Raw genomic sequence first — 21,947 nt, forward strand, 5'->3', positions numbered from 1 at the left:
ATGTAGCCATTCATTCCACACCTTGCTTCATACATTGAAGGACCTCTGGAAAACTCGCCAGAAGTAGATGCAGATCTGGATCCAGGCCTTGATTCATCGTTGCATCCAGCCTCTGATGACTCTGTAGCGGCTAATATTGGCTCTTCCTCTCCCTCGTGGTGACCTCTTCTTGTATGGTATGATGAACTGCTGTGACGTAGAGATGTGCTCTGATCAATGGAGAAAGGCAGAATGATTGAATAGTTGAACAAGCCTCACTACTTGATACAAGCATCGGGTGCCTCGATTCGTATGGCAACCCGTACCAAGCCGTATCAACCCATCACAACACGTTTCGACCCATATCAAGTTAATAATAATAATAATAATAAATTACACTTATAAAGCGATTAATACAGCGTTTCAAAGCGCTTTACAAAGTAGGAAAGAGACAAAGGAAACCAAGGGGGAAAAAAAACTAGGTATCGAATAGAAATGTTTTAAGTTGTCTCTTGAAAATACAAATGTAGGGAGAGTCACGAATGTTAAATAGGAAATCGCCATAACGAGTGCGGGTACGTGGACCAGGAGTTAATTGCAAATGCGCATGATTGGAAGAGTGAAGCGTAACTGTAGTTGACCTATACGCAAAGGAGTAATAAGGTCAGTGATATATTGAGGAGCAAGCCCGTTGATCGCTTGTAGGTGAGAAGTATGATCTTAAACTGGACGCGCTGCGAGATGGGAAGCCAATGCAATGAACTGAGTACAGGGGTGAGGTTATCAAACTTTTTAGTGAGTCAGACTAGGCGCGCAGCAGCGTTCTGAATTCTCTGAAGGGGAGCTATATGAGAAACTGGCAAATTCACATACAAACTGTTGCAGTAATCCAAATAGGAGGAAACAGAAGCGTGAACCAGTCGTTCAGTTGAGCCTTGATCTAGATACCTCCTGAGTTTACCAATTTTGTAAATACCATACGCAGCTGAACGACAAGTGTTCTGAATATGTTTTCGCATATCGAGTTTATCGTCGAGCAAGACACCAAGATCACGTGTACTTTCGGAAGGAGTTATGACATTTGTACCAACAGTGAGGTCAGGTAGGTTACTCGAATCTCTAAACTAGGAGGTGACGTGGATGACTTTGGTCTTTGAATCGTTAAGGAGCGAACTGTTGCAAGTGGACCATTGCTTGATATCAGCGATACAATTGAAGAGACTGGTTGTATCAAGCCGTAGTGTGTACATACCAATACTTCACGCGATCTTTTTTATATATGTACCAATACGTACCAACCCGTAGTGGGTCCGTCACCGATCACGTGATCATGCCTTACTAAGATTGCGCTAGGGTCCACTCATCTATTATTTAATAATCAGTTTTATCAATTAGTTTGTTGTACTGAGTGTGATCTTTAACTTTATTTTATTCTTACTTTTATTTACATTTCAGCTGTTTACGGCAGATTAATCGTCAATGTTCATGAAGAACTTCCTCTAGACAGCACTCTGAAATTAGCAACTCTGTTTGGTTTACCACCGGCTGAAACTGATATGCTACGCCGGGTTTCTCTGATAGAGACACCAGGAATCACTCTGATTAACTTCATGAAAACACGAAACATCATCAACATGTTGGATATCACTAACCTACAAAAGGGTTTGAGTTTATATACTTATTGCGTATGGGAAGGGGGGGGGGGGCGGGTTGATTTAAAAAATGGGACTTTCCAGATACTATCTCCACGCTAGCCAAATTCAGGCTTACGTATAAACTGTAAAACGTCAGGGCTGGAAGCCATTCTCGACATCGATACTATTTAATATATAAATGAGGAATTCTGTTTCATGATATGTAGATTTAAACTAGTATACATGGGTAAAATGGACATATATGGACATATATCGATTAACATTGATCTTCATAGGTTTTCTGTGATTTGATACAGACGGCCTGCCATAGTTTACTAATGAAATAATGTCTGACCAAACAAACTATGTTTGACAACTTGTTCGGCAATGCCATCATAGGAAATGAAAGAATGCCTCATATTACACGATGATCATGCTTAAACTTTGACAATGCTGTATGTGAAACAACACGAAGAGTAATCTTTAGTTTCATTCCATTCTGAATTATCACTTTTGATGTTCGTTGTTAATATTAACCTTAATTGGCGTAGATCCTGGGGGAGGGGGGGGGGGGGCGGGGGACGTATCCTCCAGCATCTGACTAGGGGGATGTCCCATGTAATCATCCATCCTTCTCAATGTTATGGATATGCGTGTGCCAGAAAGCATATTTTTCTTCACATGAAAAAAATGATGATTAATTAAAAAAGTGTTCATTTAAAATGTGTTTTTAATATTTGAAACAAGGTTACAAGATCAGGGGAATGGGAATGTATTCACCAAAATTTGACTGAGGGGGGGGGGGTGGGGAGGAGGGTGACCCATGTAATCATCTCCCTCATGTACAGATAGCCCGTTACAAAGTTGATATCGTTAGATACTGTAATTTACGTGACTATGTAGCTATGACTGTGCATTTAGTAGGTAGACTGGTACTATCGTTGTCCTTGGGAAACGTTATTTGGTAGGCTATTAACGGAAAGCCTAGCTCCATTTCTTAAGAAGCTCCACTCAAAGAAACCATAAACAATTCTTTTCATTTCAAGATGATGTATTCTCTCCGTCTCATATATACAATCAATAATATAATCTTCAAACTAACGATTGGTCACAATCAATTTGATAAATTATATGGCCATAACAGACACTTTCGGTCTCTCATTGAAACATTGACTGAAGCGGCTAAATTTGTGTTGAGTTGTTACAAAGTTGGATATTTTCATTTGCACATCTCAATATGAAAATTTTGTGTGGTATATGTGAGCAAAAAAGGCAAAAAAAAACCATCTCCAAATTTCACCATTTTTCATAATTCACTACCTCGGTTGTCTAAAATTTCTGAAGGGGGGGGGGGGGTTAAAAATAAATCTACGTCACTGCTAAGCTTCATCCGGATGTTTCTATTTGTACACACGCAGCATGGGAAGGGACTTGCTATATAGATACAGCATGAGGAAATTTCGTTGTGAACTTTCCATAAACGGTGCCAAGTGTATAGGGTATTGTGTTAAATATGCTGTATTGGAACAGCAGTGTGAAATCAATTAACTTGCAGTCCTATAGGCTAAGTATCATCAGCATTACCCAAACTACTCAAATATTTACTTTCCATATTTAAGTGAGAACAATACGATCTTTGAACACAAATACAGTTTTATTTGAATACGAAATCATAATTTGTAGGCTCTCCCCGACACAGTCACGACAGCTATAGGTTCTTGGACAAGTTGTAACCGAAAATTGGATGGAAATTACCAGAATTGATTGAGGAACCACTCCCCCCTTCTCTTCCACATCTCCCCCTTCTTCTGTTGTAAGCGCGAAACAATATCCTCATAAAATATTACAGAAAACTATTTTTATAATTCTATTAAATGAAGAAGACAGGGTTATCGAATTTGTTATCATTCTTGGTGACGCACATAGACTGTTGGACTTGAAGAAGTGTGTAATTAAGCAACCAGCTCGAGCTAAAACAAAGCCTCGTTAGTGCATGGCTAGTTCAAAGTGCAAGATAACGCCAGTGTTGTCTGGGAACTTTTGAAATTAAGAATTAAAGCAGTAAAATATATATAAATATATTTAAGGTTTCTATTAAAAACCGGTATAATCTGATAAGGGTTTACCATGTTAAATTTATTTAGAGGGCGTAATTGTGTCCCAATAGGAATGGAAGTTAAGGATGATTCATATCAGAACGAAGCTCATACAGGACGCTCAGCATCCTTTGCCTGCATGTGCACTGACAAACACGATGAACCAATTTTTGAACATATTTTCATCCACTCTCTTTACTCCTGTCTGAGATCCCCCAATCTCACTCCCTCCCCTCTGATGTGAAAAGCTCTCCTCTTTTTGTCAGGTTTCTATTTTGAATGATAACGGAAATTCGTAGAGAATTCTCCAATAGTCCACTATCAGATAAGACTATGGGACCGTTTACCACACAAGTCGTCCGTAACTATATGAAAGATTCTATAACGTTATTCACCTTTTCCAGACTAATGATGGTTAGAGAGACAAATAAGGTGGCACAGTTACTCAATGGAAGTTAAATTGGGGAAGATTATCTCGATGGTCTGTAGACTTTACAGGCAGATCACCTGTATTAATATTAGGCCACCCCCCCTTCCACTCCTCTCCCTCCGGTTTTGGAAATTCGATGTATTTATTAAAGTACATCATAGGTTACAATTCAAGATAACACTCAAATATATAGGTTCAATAAAACAAAAACAAAAATCTCACTGAACTGCTTTAAGTTCGATATTGACTCAAACATCACGCGATATGGTTTATATCTAAGAGATCAAGGGTTAGTGGGCGTAAATTGTTTTATTCATTTGCTAGATACCAAATCATATCAAGCCTGTCCTCCTCTCTTACTACAGCATTCAACCCTCCGTTACCTCTTTCGTGCTCCACTCTTCAGCGTTTATTATCTAATATTCAGTTGAGAATTTGTCTCATCCTCTGATCGAAGTCATAGTATTTAGTTGTCTTTTAGATTATCTCTAAGGGCTCTCTGTTTGAAATTTGTGTTATCACTTCACGCTTCGTAAACGGGACAGCGACTCAGCATAAAAAAACGTATCGAATTATATCAAGAACAAGTTTATATTCAAGACCTTTCGAAGAATATTAGCTGTACATCACCTGCACCTGTCTTACACAGACGTCTGTCATTGTAAGTAAAGTAAAACATTTATGAATTTTTTGGTTTCGATGATAATCGTAACCTATGCACACATGCATGTGGAGAGTGTGTGTACGTACGATGTATGTGTGTGTATGTGTGCGTTTGTTTTGCTATCTGACCGAGGACTTGAATAAAAGAATTTCAGGTCCTCGGTTGTGATTTCTAAAGAATCACCACGTCCTCGGAAGAATTCTATTGTATGGGGTATTGTTAAAGTTAGGGTACGTGGATTTGAACAATGGAAAATACAATGGGGTCCTCGGTCTGAATGAAACACAAACATGTGAGGGTGCGTGTGTGTGCGTGACGCCTCGCTTGAAAACACCATATCTGAAGGAGAGAAGCTTGGACTAATCTAATATTTGGTGTATACCAGTACCATATTAAGGAGCAACAGCCTATAGTTTATTTTTTTTTTTTTGAGATCAATGGTCATTTGGGGGTCACCAGGGGTCAAAGTGAGTAAACCTTGTAAACACGATATCTCAAGAAGAAAAATCTTGGATCAATCTCGCATTTCGTGTGAAGGAGTACCACATTGAGTTTAAGATCCCTATTGTTTTTGGTGGAGGTCCAAGTCCATTTGGAGTCACTGTAATTCAAATTGTGAAAACCTTGTAACACGTACGATAACTTAAGAAGGGAAGGTCAGACGAATCTCATTTTTAGTATGTAGTTGGTATACGCTCAGTACAATATTTTGTTGAGGTCAAAGTCAGTCGGAGTCACCAGACGCCAAATTGTTGAAACATTGTTTTATTAGCTACCGTATCTCCCACATACCAGCCTATCAGATAACATGTGGGTTACGCCTCATACGAATGGAAGCCTATTGGCGATTCGAAATGAGCTTATGGGCATTCTTAGAATCTAAAACTGAAAATACGAACAAACTTGCATTGGCTTCAACGTGCCGCTCGGAAGCCTTATTTCGCGTGCGGAAAGGTGTACTTTGTAGTACAGCAGTTCTATTGGACGTTTTCCGTCGTATTTATTTCAGGTTGGATGTAGTTTCGTTTTGACCAGGCAGCGTTAATGAAACTTAACAGTTCGTCTAGTTAGATTTTTTACTATGACCAATCTCAATGCGAAATAATTATGTAAGACGGTCTTAGTTTGGCAGTGAGTTCACGAGCCTTTGTCTGCATCGGCTGTTGATCTCAATTTGTGTAGTCTCTTCCACCAGTTTCAGCATAGCTAGGCCCTAATAGTAACCAGGTGCGTATCCAGGGGGACGTTGGGGGCGCGCGCCCCCCAGGTAAGAAAAAGAGGAGAGAAAAAAAAGAGAAGAAAAAAGGAAAAAAGAGGGGAAAAAAGAGGAGGAGGAGGAGAGGAAGGAAGGGAAAAGAAAAAGAAAAAAAGAGAGAAAAAGGAGAAAAGGAGGGAGTAAAAGAAAAACGCGAAGACACCGGGAAGAGAAAGAGGAACAGTGACATCATTACAGCGCTGAAGGGTAGCCAGTGACGGATCAATGATTTCGTGACTCACCCTACCCCTTACACCGACAACTCCATTTTTGACGTTTCCATTTTTCTCTCTCACTAATGATCTATATATATACTATATATGGTCTATCATAACGCGTGTGTAGAATTGTGCTATGAAACCAACTGTGGCTGGTCTCGAACTCGACCGTGTCGTCGGGGAACATGACGCATTTTGGAATGGGGGCGACCGCCGGCCCCCCCCCATTCAGCATTTTTTTAAATGATATCGCTAAGTAATTTCAAAATAGAAAGTGCTTAGAGGCAACTTACAAGGCCTGGGAAGTGTCATTTCCAGCGATCTGGGAGACATTTTCGGCCAAAATTTCTTGTACGCTTCGCGCCAACCTATGGTGGCGCTACGCTTAGATAATTTGCCTACAGGCTTCGCCCCTCCCTTGGCAAATTCCTCGCTACGTGCCTGTTCGAATTTGTAACGCAAACAGCAGATATCACATCATATCAGTGAGCATGAAAATGGCGTTCCAGGATGAAAAGCCTCAAAACTGTCCGACTTGCCTGAAAAAATAACCAAAAATTTTCGCGCGCGAGGCGCGCATTCAACGTGTTTATGTCAATATCATATAAGCAAGCATCGGTTATTACATCGCATGCCATCATGTACCGTACGGTCCGTTCAAATTGCGCAGTAAACCGCGGGATGCTAATGTAAACAACGACATGTCTCATGTAGATGTATAAAAAGCATGGAGGTCCAATTATGTCAAAACTCTCTTTTACATTAGTAATGGCGAATTAGGGGCTGCACCCCCGCCGCGCAGTGGCGGAGCGTCCATACGGTCAGGGGGCGCATGCCCCCTCCCCCTGACGGACTCAAATGGACTGCTGGCGCCTTTTTCAGCTCTTTACCACTTTTTACTTATTCTAGATTATTGACTTTTTCATTGCGCTCTCATCTACTTATTGACATTTGTCACATTTTGTTGGTGTAATTTGGAGATGACACCTATTTATTCTTTGTTTATCTGCAAATTAGCCAGGCCCGGAAAGGGTCATTTCCGGCGATATAGGGAGTATCTTTACTCAAAAATTTTCTGTACGCTACGCGCCAACCAGTGGTGGCGCTCCGCTTAGATAGTGTTGAAAGCGCCCCTACAGACCATTCTCGCCCCTCCTGACCAATACCCCTAGCTCCGCCACTTCCGCCGCGCCTCCTACGCCTATGTGTATAGTGTTCGGTTTCGGAAATATCTGCTATTTTTTCATTTCCTTCAACCAAGTTTTATAATAGCCGTAATAAGAGGTTTTAATATTTGTACACCAATAAATTAACTGTGTCTGAATTTTAGAAAATTTATGACCAACATTCTGCATCACACTTCCCTCTACTCGTGCAATTTTGACCGGTCTGTTAGGGGTTGAAGGAAGTTTTTTCTATATTGGTTGTCCATAGATGAAATTTTGTACAACATTATGGGTATGTTTTGAAGTGAAATGTGAATTTTCAAATTCTGAACAAATATGGGGCTTAAAACCTTGAAAAGTGGGGCTGACGGGTATTGTGGGCCGCGACGTAGAATCACCTACAAAAGCAAAGACCCACAGGAGATGCGATCAGGTCGAACATGATGTGTGTCGGGTTGACAATCTTCAAAAAGGTTATGGATGGAAAAACAACAATTAGGAAATACTTGGTTCTCAGGCAAAAAGTGTACATCTGGTTGGTCATTTCAAGCCCGAGAAGTGCCGTTTCCGGTGATCTGGGGGGTCTCAAAACAAGAAATTTTCTTGTACGCTGCGCGCCAACCGATGGTGGCGCTCCGCTTAGATAGTAATTCGTGCCCCCCGGGTTCGAAAATCCTGGATACGCGCCTGGTAACGTTCGACTTTCGTCACGTTTATGATTATGGGACAACTTGAACAAACCTGGCTAGGCCTGTGAGCAATTTTATGTTGTCTAGTCCAGCAACGGTTGGGTAGAATAGGGTTCGTTAACACAACAACGTGAATTAATCCAGTCATAATACTAATACACCTTAAGATGGCAAAACATCTCCTCAATTATTTATTGAGGCATTTTCATACTGGCTATCAGTCATAATACGCAAAGTATCGAACAATTTAAGGAGTTTTGAGAAAAGCTTGCTGTTGTTGCTGCTAGGACTTTTGGAAGATAGATGGCTCTTAAAACCTTAGATTTTCATTGTTTCAAGTTAAATTTCATACTGCAAAGAAACATGACTTTCCAATGCGCAATTACGTAGCGCCATGTATCTGACTAACTGCCTAAACTTTGTTCATAGAAAGTATTGATTTTGCAGTTCTGTACTTTGGAGACTTGAACAACAATCATATAGGCCTAGTGGGCGAGTGAAATTTGGCGAGTAGATGTTTAGCCACGGTTGTCAAATAGCGAGTACTTTTAAAAATATTTTTCCAGGACTGAAAACCTTCAAAACCTGTTTTCTCATGGTAGAAATCATGGATACTTCTCATACATGGTATATGGATTTGCCATATTGAGTACAAGAATCCTATTGCTTGTGAGGTCAATCTCCTATAGGTCACCAGAGGTCAAACTCTGAAAAACCTTTTACATGGTATCTAACGATGAAATCGTGGATTCCTCTTATACTTGGAGTGTTGATTCATAACATTGAGTACAATACCCCTATTGTTTTTGGTGGAGGTGTGTATAGCCACGTACAGTAGATTGACCTGAGTTTATTCTGCCATAGTGGTATTGTAACAGCTAGTTCTGATTATATATACTAACAAGCAGAAGTCTAGTGCATTGAAGTCATCGAAACCTCAATGCATTTAGCATTGGTTATTCACAGCACTCCAGTGAAGGTAAGCATAGCTACATTGTATAACATGCCTGTACGGGAAATTTTGAATAAAAATATAATTTCTTTAAATAAAATTTCCACTTTTGACCATCGCATACATGAATTTATCAGTTTCTCGAAATTTCACATATTTTCTCACGATTTCGTTTTTTTTTTCCTCGCAATTCACCATGAAATAAATATAAAACTTTGGTGTTAAATTCCTGATTGATCGTGGAAAGTGTAATTTTAGAATCGGGAATGACCAAAACCATAATTTCATTATCATATTAAATTCAAGGTTGTTCGTTATACATTCAATAAAAGCCACAACATTCACCCCTTAAGAAGTTTTCTTTCCGTTCCGATGAACTCTGTATCTATTGCGATATTCCTCGATAAGAATATTCTTTAGAAAGTCATATTTGTTTCTTACATTTTGTTCTAATTGTATGCGCAGATCGGGACTCCAGCTGCTTTAATATAATTCTCGTAGAACTAATCAAGCACATATCAAAAATGGCCAGCACAAAAACCTCGTAAGTATTTTTTAATACAAGATTTAAATGTTTTTATAAATGACAGTATTTAAGAAAAGTATTATTTCTTTACTTTGCATTAATCTATGCACAAGCAATGTTATAAACTGACCTTTTTTTCATGAACAGATAAAAGACATTCTCATAAAGGCGGAGTGTATAGCCTAGTGGTTAACGCCGGCGTCTCCCAGTCATGAGATCCCCGGTTCGATTCCCCGCCGACAGCAATGTGTGTCGTCTGGCAAGGGTGTTGTTCAATAACAACTTCCTGACATGGACGTTAAATGAATGTGTGCCGAGAGATTGGCTTCGGTCAGCTTGCGAGTCTATAAGCCTCCATGGCTTCTTTCGCGAGTTCCTGCTTGCGGGAAGATCACATATACATACATACATACATACATACATAAAGAACTCCTGAAATGTGGGAAACAGTTCAATATCGAATAGGGGTGGGGCACAAAACTCCTAAGGGTAGTAAGACATCACTGCGTCGATTCTTTGGGGTGGTAAAGCACAAAGCCATCTCAAATCGCCGATAAAATGGATCCTCTCTGCATTCTGTGCCACAAATTCCATTATTTTAATACGACAACGATGCAGCACCTATTGATTGATTACTTTAATGTATTAGCAAAAGGACACTTCCTGTTTACATTTTTCCTAAATGTCTCAAAAAAGGACTTATTTTAAATACCGCCTAAAATTCAGTATGAATTCACCCCGTGAAAACTTTAGACCAAGTTGGCTTTCTCTAATAGCGCCATCAATCATCATTAGCGGAGCCTTTTATCAAAGTTAGCTTTTTGGTATAGCGCCATCATTTACAACTTGTGAGCATGTGCCTCTTTCTCTCAGTTTTTGGCGCTAAATGCGAATGAATTAGAATGTACTGCATGCGTGTGGTCAACACACAGAAATAGTTGAATCAGAACGTTACATCAGTACATACATGTTATAACGATTAATATTGAAGATAAGTAAATCGTGTTCAAGCAAACTAAATATAGCCTACGCAATTTCATCAATTTTACTGAAACTGCATATTAACAAGGCTTATAGTCGGTGTTGTTATATATATGTAAGAGAAATTTTGTGAAAGGAATATTTAATATCCACAGTAATCAATTGCAAATGTTTGTCTATTAAGAGGATACTTTAATAGGAAATTATTTTATTCGGTCGATTCTCCAATTTCTAGCACTTTTTTACTCCGCTCGCCATATATACATTCATGCGGACACGTATTTTCTTCACGTTTATGCGGGAGAGGGCTCTTAACTGGAAAATGCTATAATTGCTAGAAGTTTTCGAAAAGTACTTTCCTGCAGGTCTTTATTCTCCAAATTATTCTCAAACATTTTTTTTAAGAATACACAAGATGACTGAATGTCCCAATGAGGAATTTTTTTTCGAAGGTTGTAATAAAATCAGTTTAAAAAATTTGACCAAAGGTGACCATATTTAAATATCTAGCATATTTGGGGCCAATACAGCATAACAGGCTACAGGCTAGCTAGTATCCTAATAATTAGGTCTTGAACGTCTTATTTTTATATCTTCGAGATTTCCTTGCCGACTAATTTGATGGGAACATTTAGTGCTTTTGTGGTTCTCGACTTTGTAATTCCATGCATAAATCAACAGCTTTTCAAATAAATTAGTGCGGTTTTTAAGACCTAGGCTATATTTCGCAGGCTGAGAGCTGTTCATCATCATCATTCCTTCGATCTAAAAATCAACTCTAAATTCTTCGTTACCACGGATACAACCTTCCAACCCTGACCTAACTTTTCACTTTTTGCCTTCCACACACACAGAGTGCATACAACGATACCACGATTCACTGTGCAAGATGGTTACGAGGTGCTCGTCATGGACGTGCTAGATACAGGCCGTTTGGCTGTCGCTGGATATAATGACAAGACAGAATGCAGCTTTATAGATCTGTTTATGTTACAATTTGATCCTGATTCTCAAGAAAAACCGTCATTATTGACGTCAGAGCCGTATTATTCTGAGGAATTTACCGAGTTTGGTTCAGAATTGCGGTCTGTTTGTTTACTGGATGATCGTCTGTTTTTAACGTGTTGTAATGATACGATTGCATTGTACGATAGTAGTAATGGCGGTCTGGTCAATCGAGGGAAGTTTAACGGTGAAGCCTACTGTATGACAACCAGAGATGGTTTAGTCTATGTCGGTTTAACATCCAGTGAGGTGATTGTCTTAGATGCGAGAGAATTGAGAATAAAGAAGACAATCACCTTAACAGGATTAGAAGATAGAGACTATCCCTGGGAGATAACAGTTAGTAATAATAAACTGTTTATCTGTACAGGCAGGGACGATAGAGCTTTAATGTGTAATAGTGAGGGAGAAATAGAACAGGAATATACACACACACAGTACAGTGCTTGGAGTATAACAGTCAGTGAAGAGAACGGATTAATATTTATATTATGGGCTGGTGGTGAGGGTAGTCAAGTTGTTGTTTACTCTCTATCTGGAGGTCATTCTTCCATCTCTGGGGGTCATATCTTGGCTTCTTTTAAAGGTCCTGGTAATTTCTTGGGAATCAGGATCAATAATAACATAAACAGATTGTTTTTGGTTACTACAACTGGAGAAGTACATGAATATCACACAGTAAGTACTAATACAGGATATATAGGCCTATGGTAAAAATTAGGACTATTTATCACTTTTATTAAAGCAATCCTTTGATTGAAGCACAACAAATTGGGTGTCATTCTATGCGAACAAGTAAGGAGAAGACACTCTTACATGTTTTGAGATCTGCTTTGCAATATTTAAAGAAAAATAAGAACATTTTTTTCCTTGGGATTTGCTGATTCTGGTAAGGTTGTCATCGAAGTGTTTCTGTCAATGTTCATAAAAGTGAAATTTTTTTCCTTATTTTCTCAGTCTTCATGCTTCAAATGTAGACAAAATTGATACCAATGAATGCAGAATTTTATTAAGAACACAACTATTAATTGTTTGTTATGAGGGAGATCAAAATGGTGGAAAATTGAGTGCAAATTTTTTGAAAAATTAGGCCATTGGATGCTTCTTACACTTTGCAATGTTAAAGCAACACACTAAATTTGGCAAATATTTTTTCTTACTTTCTGAGCTTACAAGCTGCTAATTATTACAAATATGGTATCAGTGAATGCGGAATATAATGAAGAACACAACTATTACTGGTTTGTGCAGAGGGAGATCAAAATGGTGGAAAATATAGTGCAAAATTTTAGGAAAAATAAGGCCAGTGGATGCTTCTTACACTTTGCAATATTAAAGCAACACAATAAATTTGGCAAATATTTTTTTTTTTCTGAGCTTATAAGCTGCTAATTTTTACAAATTTGGTATCAGTGAATGTGGAATGTTATTAAGAACACAACTATTACTGGTTTGTACAGAGGGAGATCAAAATGGTGGAAAAATGAGTGCAAAATTTTATGAAAAGTTTAGGCCATTGGATGCTTGTTGCACTTTGCAATATTAGAGCTACAGTATACACTAAACTTGGAAAGAATTTTTCTTATTTTCTGAGCTTTACAAGCTGTCAAAATTTGGTATAAGTGAATGCAAAATAGTCTCAATAGTGCAATAAGTGCTATTTTGTTTTGCAATGATGTCTATTTAATGAAAATCTAGGCCAACAATTCTATGAAAAGTGATGCGAGATGAATGTTGCATTGCATACAGCTCAGACAAAAAAGTATTTGTTCCTTTATCAATACTTTTGATTGTCAAATATACAAATGTGACATAAATCAATGTGACATATCATTAAAACACCAGAGGTGCAATTTCCCATGAAATGAAGTAAATTTCAAGAAAAAGTATGGGCAATATTTTTATCTTAATTTAGGCCATGGTGATTAGCTTGGCACTAGTGCACATGTATAGCAAATACTGTAGTGATGAGACCTTGATTTGATGATTGTAGTAAAGTCTTGATAAAAATGATATGACACAAGCTTGCTTCTATTTTGGGATTTAGGGTGGTTTATTCAGGTGCAAATTAGTCAAAATTGCAGATAAAGAAGGGAAAAAATTTGATTTTAGCCTTGTGGTGCTAATTTTCACATTGTCAACAGAGTTAAGACTGCAAAATTCACAAAGCCATTGAAATCATTTTTCATTACTTTTGAGGAGAGAAAGTTGTAGTTAAGTACAGGCTTTACTTTAATATGGATTGTATTGAGTCAGTTGGAAGTCATATGTCAGTTCTATTCTAATTAGTTCACTTCGCCGATGGCCAATGATTTCCAGTAATGCGCAGTGTAATGTAGTCCTTATAAGTAACAATATAAGTAACAAATTTCGGATTAATTCCTGAGAAATTCCAAGTAGGTACAATTTAGTTGTACTACACTCATAAAGAAGGTCATATAGGAATAAGCAGGAAAATGGAGGCAAAAATGGAAAATGGACTGTGCAGTGTATTCCTGTCAATTTTGTGACAGTAACGATTATAGACATCACTTTGTGCAAGTGACGATACACAATATCCTGCTCAATCGTCTAAATATGCAGTAAATTAGTACTTTTAAATTGTATTGACCAAGCATACAGTGTAATGTATGCAATTGTTATGAACATGGATTAAACATGATCATTGCTATTATATCCATTGCATAAGAGAGCATTTATACCACATGTCAACCAGTGTAAGAACAATGGTCTTCATGTAAGGCCTTTTTGGTTTCGATGAATATCATAACCCATGCATTCATGATGGCGTATGTGTGTGTGTGAGTGTGTGCGTTTGTGACTCCCAGCTTGTAAACACAATATCTCAAGAAGGGAAAGCTGGACCAACTTCATATTTGGTGTGCGGATGTACCACATTGAGCACAAGAAGCCTATTGTTTTCTGTGGAGGTCAAAGGTCATTTGGGGTCACCAGGGGTCAAAATGTGGAAACCTTGTAAACACAATATCTCAAGAAGGGAAGCTTGGGCAGACCTCATATTTGGTGTGTAAACGTACCACATTGAGCACAAGAAGCCTATTGTTTTCTGTGGATGTCAAAGATCATTTAGGGTCACCAGGGTCAAATTGTGAAAACCTTGTAAACACAATAGCTCAAGAAAGGAAGCTTGGGCAGACTTCATATTTAATGTATACGTAGAAGTACCACATTGAGTACAGGAAGCCTATTGTTTTCTGTGGAGGTCAAAGGTCATTTAGGGTCGCTAGGGGTCAAAATGTCAATACCTTGTAAACACGATATCTCAAGAAAGGAAGTTGGGGCAAACCTCATATTTAATGTGTAAAAGTACCACATTGAGTACACAAAGCCTATAGTTTTCTGTGGAAGTCAAAGGTCATTTGGGGTCAGCAGGGGTCAAAATTTGAAAACATTGTAAACCCGATATCTCAAGAAGGGAAGCGTGGGCAGACCTCATATTTAGTGTTTAGACGTACCCCATTGAGTACAACCAGCCTGTTGTTTTTGGTGGAGGTCAAAGGTCTTTTGGGGTCACCAGAGGTCAAAATTTGAAAACCTTGTAAACACGATATCTCAAGAAGGGAAGCTCGGACCAATTCTTATTTAGTGTGTAGACGTACCACATTGAGTACAGGAAGGGTAATGTTTTTTGGTGTAGGTCAAAGGTCATTTGGGGACAACAGGTCAAATCGTGACAACATTGTAAACATGATATTGCAAGAAAGGACATATCTCATTGGTTTGTAGATGTACCATATTAACTTTAAGGAGCCTATTATTGCTTTTGGTGGAGGTCAAAGGTCATTTGAAGTCAGCAAATGCCAAACATTTACTTCACTCCCCTCTTACCTGTCTCTCCACACTAACACATCTCCTTAACATAATATCATAAGGGAAGCTTGGACAGATTGCATATTTGGTATGTTATTGTACCACATTGAGTACAAGAAGCCATGTTGTGGGCGGAGGTCAATGGTTGTTTAAGTTCACCAGGGGTCAGATTGTGAAACCATGTCTTACACAATCTTTCAACAAGGACTGATGTCATATTTAGTATGTTGATGTATCTATCACATGGAGTACAAGAAGCTTGTTGTTGAGGTCAATGATCATTTCAGGACAGCCTGTGTCATTGTGAATTTATTGTTCGTCACATCGCACTGCTTTTCACTGTATTACTAATATCAAGTTTGTTGTACACCCTCACTATACATTACGTCAGATTAATGCAGAAAATAGCTGAATGTTACATCATTGAAACCACTATTCATTTTGCATTCTGGTTATTAATGTCACCAGGCCACACCATATACTAGTAAATTATGTCTAACAGGATTAAGTAACCCAGGAAACTTGGTTTAGCATTACAGTATAGTTGATAACTGCGAACAGTTTTCAATAATTACATGTTTCACATGCATTCTTTGTCATGAAGCTGTGTAAAGCTCATAGTGCGGTAGCTTCACATAAAGTTTAGTGTATACACCAATCTTAAAGAAGTCTTGACAGTGCACATGGACTTTGATTATTCAGGCATTTGTGCTGCAGCACATGTGGTTCAGCTGTACAACTTACAAGCATAAACCATATCTTCCAGCCTATATAGTGCTTCTAAGTAAGTTGTGTACTCCTTCAGTACATGTCTTCTGCAAGATTGTAGGCTTAAATAAATGAATCTGTAAGTAAAAACCTGTGTAAAATACAACACTGCCTCAATGGTTGACATAGTAATTAATATGTTAACTCATGAAAAACAACACTGTTAATAATTAAGGAGAATGTAAGAGGTAAGAAGGGGGTAGGGAGAGGGTGATTTGTGTGTGTTTTAATGTTACTGACCACCTACTGTACATTGCCCAGAGTAGAAGACAATTTAAGTAGTTCCATGTCCATGATTACATTCCCATGCAAACATGGGTCACAATGTACTGTACATGTAGCTTTATTGGTTAAATTTAAAGAATAAAGTTTAGCCCAATCAAGAATAATTATAAGTTGGTGGCATCATTAAGGAAATCTACAACAATCTGACTGATACAGCTTCATATATAGAAGTATGTACCTGTACAACTTAACAATCAATCCATCCAATTGTCAGCTTATAATACTATTATTTTTTTCTAAAATAAATATTGTAGTTGAAGTAACTCAGGTAAATCACAGTCACATTATCCACACCTTCATCATACTAAAAGAAATCCCTTCTAAGAATATGTGTTGCTGTCTCAATGCCTCAAACATCTATTTTGTTTCATAGTCTGCTTTCACCCGTATATTTATTTGATGTTTTTTTTTTCGATTTTGTTACAGAGTGACATCTTCTTTGACAGCCTCACATCATTGGAGTTATTGATTGAGAAAGATGACTGTCAGAAGCTACTTGACTACCTTGAAGTTCCAGCCAAGGAATCAAAGGACATTATTGAGAGTGATACACCCTTTTCATCTCTAGTCCACCATCTCAGAGAGGCAGGGAAGGTTTATTTTGATGACATCAACTATTTAATGACAGCATGCTCTGACAAAGGACTGAGTAAATTGATGGCAGTATTGACCATCTACCAACAGGCTCAAGGTATGTTTATATTAGAGAGCTTCACAAGCTTAACATATTATGAATTGACAAACAGGCAAATGCATTGCCCACACAAAGAATAGATGCAATTTTAGGTAATATACCATTATATTAGCTTAACTTAATTAACCCATTGATGATAGGAGAAGGACCATGCATCAATACCATTTGATACAAATAATGTGATTAATAAATTGACAAGAAATTCAATAACTGCAATGGCATGTAAAGTACTTCGAGCCCGGAAAGAGAATCCAATTTGGATGTTCAGAAGTGTAATTATTCCACACTGCATGTTTCCTGCAAAGTCAAGGTCTTGTGTATTAGTCAAATCTTTGCATAAGTCTGTAACTTATTATGGGATATACTCAAAAGTTTGACTTGGGATATGTTCAGACAAGATTGGTAAACTTTTGAAATTTGTAATTTAATATCCTTGATACTGTATGTTGGAGGATCATTGAAGGGGCTTGACTTTGTTCAATTGCTCAGAAACTGGGCAAAATCAGCACCAAGGGAAGTGAAAGATTTGCAGTGTCACCTCAAATAACATGCTAAAGTTGGACCAAAAAGTGAGCTCACTAAATTTGGTGTAAGTTTGTCACAATATTTTCCTGGAAGTTGTACAGCATAGATAATTAAGATACATTGAACTGTGTTTATTTACATAACTAAATTTCTTGTGTGGAAGACAATCTTTAACCATTTTTGCATGTTATATGTTTGTTTCAGATTCAAAGTTGACCAAAAAAGTACTAAAAGATCAACTAAAGGCATTAGAAGAAAAAAGGGAGGAACTCTCTCACAAACTAATTGAATCAAAAGACAAAAAACAGCAGCTCACCGGAAGACTAAAGACAACAGAGGAGGAAAGACAAAAATTGAAAGATACATTGAAGGCAACAGAGGGAGAAAGACAACAGCTGAAAGGAACATTAAAGACAACAGAGGAGGAAAGACAGCAATTGAAAGATGCATTGAAGGCAACAGAGGAGGAAAGACAGCAATTCAAAGATGCATTGAAGGCAACAGAGGAGGAAAGACAACAGCTGACTGGAAGACTAGAGACAACAGAGGAGGAAAGACAACAATTGAAAGATGCATTGATGGCAACAGAGGAGGAAAGACAACAATACAAGGATGCATTGAGAGCAACAGAGGAGGAAAGACAACAGCTGACTGGAAGACTAAATACAACAGAGGAGGAAAGACAGCAATTGAAAGATACATTGAGGGCAACAGAGGGAGAAAGGAAACAATTCAAAGATACATTGAAGACAACAGAGGAGGAAAGACAACAATTCAAAGATGCATTGAAGGCAACAGAGGAGGAAAGACAACAGCTGACTGAAAGACTAAATATAACAGAGGAGGAAAGACAACAATTCTCCGATAGATTGAATACAACTGAGAACAAACTGAAGATATTGAAGGATGAGAAGGAAGAATTACTGCAGCAGCAGAAAGAGGTTAGACTTCACATAGCATATGATTATAGATATCTGATGACCAAGTTACCTAACTTGGGTCATGAGAAATGTATTTATTATCAACAAGATGACCATTCTGTTTGATCTGGTGGTGTTAAAGTGAATTTGTAGTTTACCAGTTTGCAAACACAACATGTATTTTCAGAAATTATGGAATGTTTATGATGTTCAACAGTAGAGGTCCAATGATGAACATATTATGATTGAACCTGAATGGAGTTATGTAGGTAACGAATAGGTATGTTTAACTTCAAGTTCGTAACATTTCTATTTGTTCATAAATGGTATAATACTGAAAATAAGTACAAAATAATGTCGGAATGAAGGCAATATGTCATTAAAATTTACACTTTGGTAAAGATTGAAGATGGATGGTTTGTCTGAGATACTTTTTGAGATGGATATTTTGAGTAACTATTCTTAGCCCATTTCAAGCCATTAACAGGTGACATTCACGTCGAGGTGGTTAGGCCATTCGCTTAGCACAGTGCTGACTAGGTAGGATGTCATATCTCCGTATTTTGGAAATTAAATCAAAAACCTTTTTTTTCTTTCCGAGAAACTCCAGAGGTAATTTGGTACATGTTATACAAAATGATACCTTAGAATCTTGTATAACAACGAAGCAAAAGGAAACGGGAAAATCACAACAATAATTGTTTCTGTCAAACTTTATTGCCGATTTTGTATAAACGGGATATTTTCTCATTTTCAAATAATCGGAATCGTAATGATTATGAAAAAAATAATCGGTAATCGGTATTTTCTGTTATGCATAATCGGTTGAACACTAATTAAGATGAGTTGAGGTAAATCAAAACTTGTAAAAGATCAAGGAGTGGAACAATCAAGAAGTGGAAATTTGACAAAGATTCTTCTACTGTAGGCACGAAACTTTTACATGACAAGTACAAGATCCCATTTGTATTTAAATCTTTAAGTTCTACACCTAGAATACAGGTCTCTCTTTACCCACTGTAGGTAAAAATATTTAATCCCTTTGTCTAAATGGCAGATCTTTCAGAGAATTACAGTTTATATGCAAAACTAAACAAAAGGAATTATATTAATATAATCAAACGTTTGTGCTACAATAAGATAGGCCTACATTCATTTTTCTAGAACAGTTATTCCACAATTCCTGGCCGTTCCCTCTGAAAGAGATCCTAGTTCTCTGCACTAATTTACATTGAACAAGTGACTACTCTGAGCCAGTTAATAATATTGTAATAGACACACTCGGCCTCAAGTAAAGATCAAAACCTTATCAGTTCAGCCTGCCTGGTAATAAATGTGAATAAATTTGTCAGCTTGGTAAATATGTTCCCTTCAGACATGACATACTTTACTGCTAGTATATATATGCAAGTAATCACTGGGAGGTGCGTCCCTCGTGTCTCATTCACTGTGCTATTTACATTACAGGAGCTGGAAGAGGCTAAATCAAGTCTGAGGGCTACAAAAGATGAACTTGTGAAGTCTCAACTGGAATATGCCAAAGAATCCATGGCCTTACAAGAGGTCTTGAAACAGACTAGGGAAGCCTTGAATCAACAAGAATTGGTAAAGCCCTTTCACACTTTCCCAGATCGGGTGACAGTTTTGAACGATCCGTAGCGCAAGGCGATGATGAGTATCCAGGACGGGTTGATATGGGTCCAGTATGGTGTACTACGGCGTTGTTATGGGTTGATAAGGATTGTTACAGATAGATTCCCCGGTCTATCCCGTATATGAACAGAAAACTTAGGGTTCTACTACGGCGTTCTACAGGCTGTTTATCCATGACGGGTTATTACAAAGCTGTCACAACAAGATCCAACCCATAGCAAGTTGTATCAGCCGTAGTGCATATGTACCAATACATGGCGCGATCCTTTTCCATATGTACCAATATGTACCTTTATCAGCACCAACAGATCATGTGATCATGGCTTACTAGGTCCACTACATAGGGTTGCTATATATTGTCTATGGGTCGTCTATGGGTTGCTTCAGGTCCTCTACATAGGGTTGCGGTTCCTTGCTTTAGCAAAAGGAACCTATGTAGTCAGGTTGGCGTGTGCGTGTATGTGTGTGGTACCTTCTGATCATAAATGTCAATAGGTTGACCCTGTGTGACTTTTGTGTGTGAAGTTATAATGGGGTCAAAATTTTGGTCGGAGTTAGGATGGCTGTACAGACCTGTCGTGTTCATTTTTTGAATCAGAAGATCAAAGATTTTGATGCTCTATTTAGGTCTCACCGATCAAAAATGTCAATGGGTTGACCCCCGGGTGACCTTTGTGTGTGCAGGTGTGCAAGTTTAAAGTTAATTTTTAGACATTTAATGCAATTAACTCTCAGTGCCAAGGTCTGACACGATTGATATTTTGGGACAAGTTGTGAATGGGGTGGTGGAACATTTTCAAACTTAACGGTCATGTGATCTAAGGTCACCAATGTTATCATATCTGTTGACCCGCTTGTAGGTGACCTTATATTTCTTACATTTTTGACGCCATTTTCAGATCTCAAAAGTGCCTTCCGATCAAAAATCCGATCACAATTTGTTATCACAAAAGTGTTGGCTATAGTGTTGGTTCCTTTATGGGTACATGTAGGACCACAATTACTTGGACTATTTGAACCCAATTTTGCTATGATAATATTATGTGAATTGTCATATACCCCTACGCAAGGAACCACAATGCCTTGGGCTCTTGTTTATCTGTGGGTTAGACTCATATTTTTGTAAAGCAAGTTCAATATTTGTCAACGTATCCGAAGGCCGGATCGGTACGGGTTGCCACAGATAGCTACAGAACATCCCAATTCATGGTAGATCAGATCACGGATCATGTGCCTTATTTACCGTTCAGGCAAGACCGGGCTCGCAATCTGTGAAAGTGTGAAATGTGCTCTAAAAGTATGATTAAGTTACTGTAAGTAAGTGAATTATTACTTTAGAACAGTGTGTACAGGTATGTGTTGCCAGTATACTGTACCACCAGTAGACAAGAAGTTTATGAAGTTAGGATCATATTGTGACTAAACTATTAATGTGTTGAATTTATGACAAATATTCCACTGTTGAAGGTATTACAAGGTGACAACATAATCTTGAGCTTTACAGAAAATAGTTCAATGAGTTTAAAAATGTTCTAAATTCATGCTCGATTTGATTACATGCAGTGTGAAGTATGTATGAGTACATTCACCTACGCTAAAATCAGTAGTTGTATCACCTAAAGACAATATTGGTTTAACTTGACAGTTGATAGATAGGAAAACTGAGGTTCTTTTGG

General features: G+C 38.0%; 1 protein-coding gene across 1 annotated transcript in view; it reads left to right on the forward strand.

Annotated features, from left to right (window-relative positions):
- Positions 1 to 4,448: 4,448 nt before the first annotated feature.
- The window catches only part of LOC139964498 (uncharacterized), a 35,530-nt gene continuing 18,031 nt past the window's right edge, over positions 4,449 to 21,947 (forward strand). The window contains exons 1-6 of the mRNA XM_071966092.1: positions 4,449 to 4,800; positions 9,549 to 9,627; positions 11,445 to 12,273; positions 16,906 to 17,170; positions 17,903 to 18,639; positions 20,086 to 20,223. Coding sequence (XP_071822193.1) covers positions 9,608 to 9,627; positions 11,445 to 12,273; positions 16,906 to 17,170; positions 17,903 to 18,639; positions 20,086 to 20,223 — 1,989 coding nt within the window. The 5' untranslated portion in view covers positions 4,449 to 4,800; positions 9,549 to 9,607. The remainder of the gene's footprint in view (positions 4,801 to 9,548; positions 9,628 to 11,444; positions 12,274 to 16,905; positions 17,171 to 17,902; positions 18,640 to 20,085; positions 20,224 to 21,947) is intronic.

This window comes from Apostichopus japonicus, chromosome 23 (genome assembly GCF_037975245.1).
Source record: "Apostichopus japonicus isolate 1M-3 chromosome 23, ASM3797524v1, whole genome shotgun sequence".
Lineage (NCBI taxonomy): Eukaryota > Metazoa > Echinodermata > Holothuroidea > Aspidochirotida > Stichopodidae > Apostichopus > Apostichopus japonicus.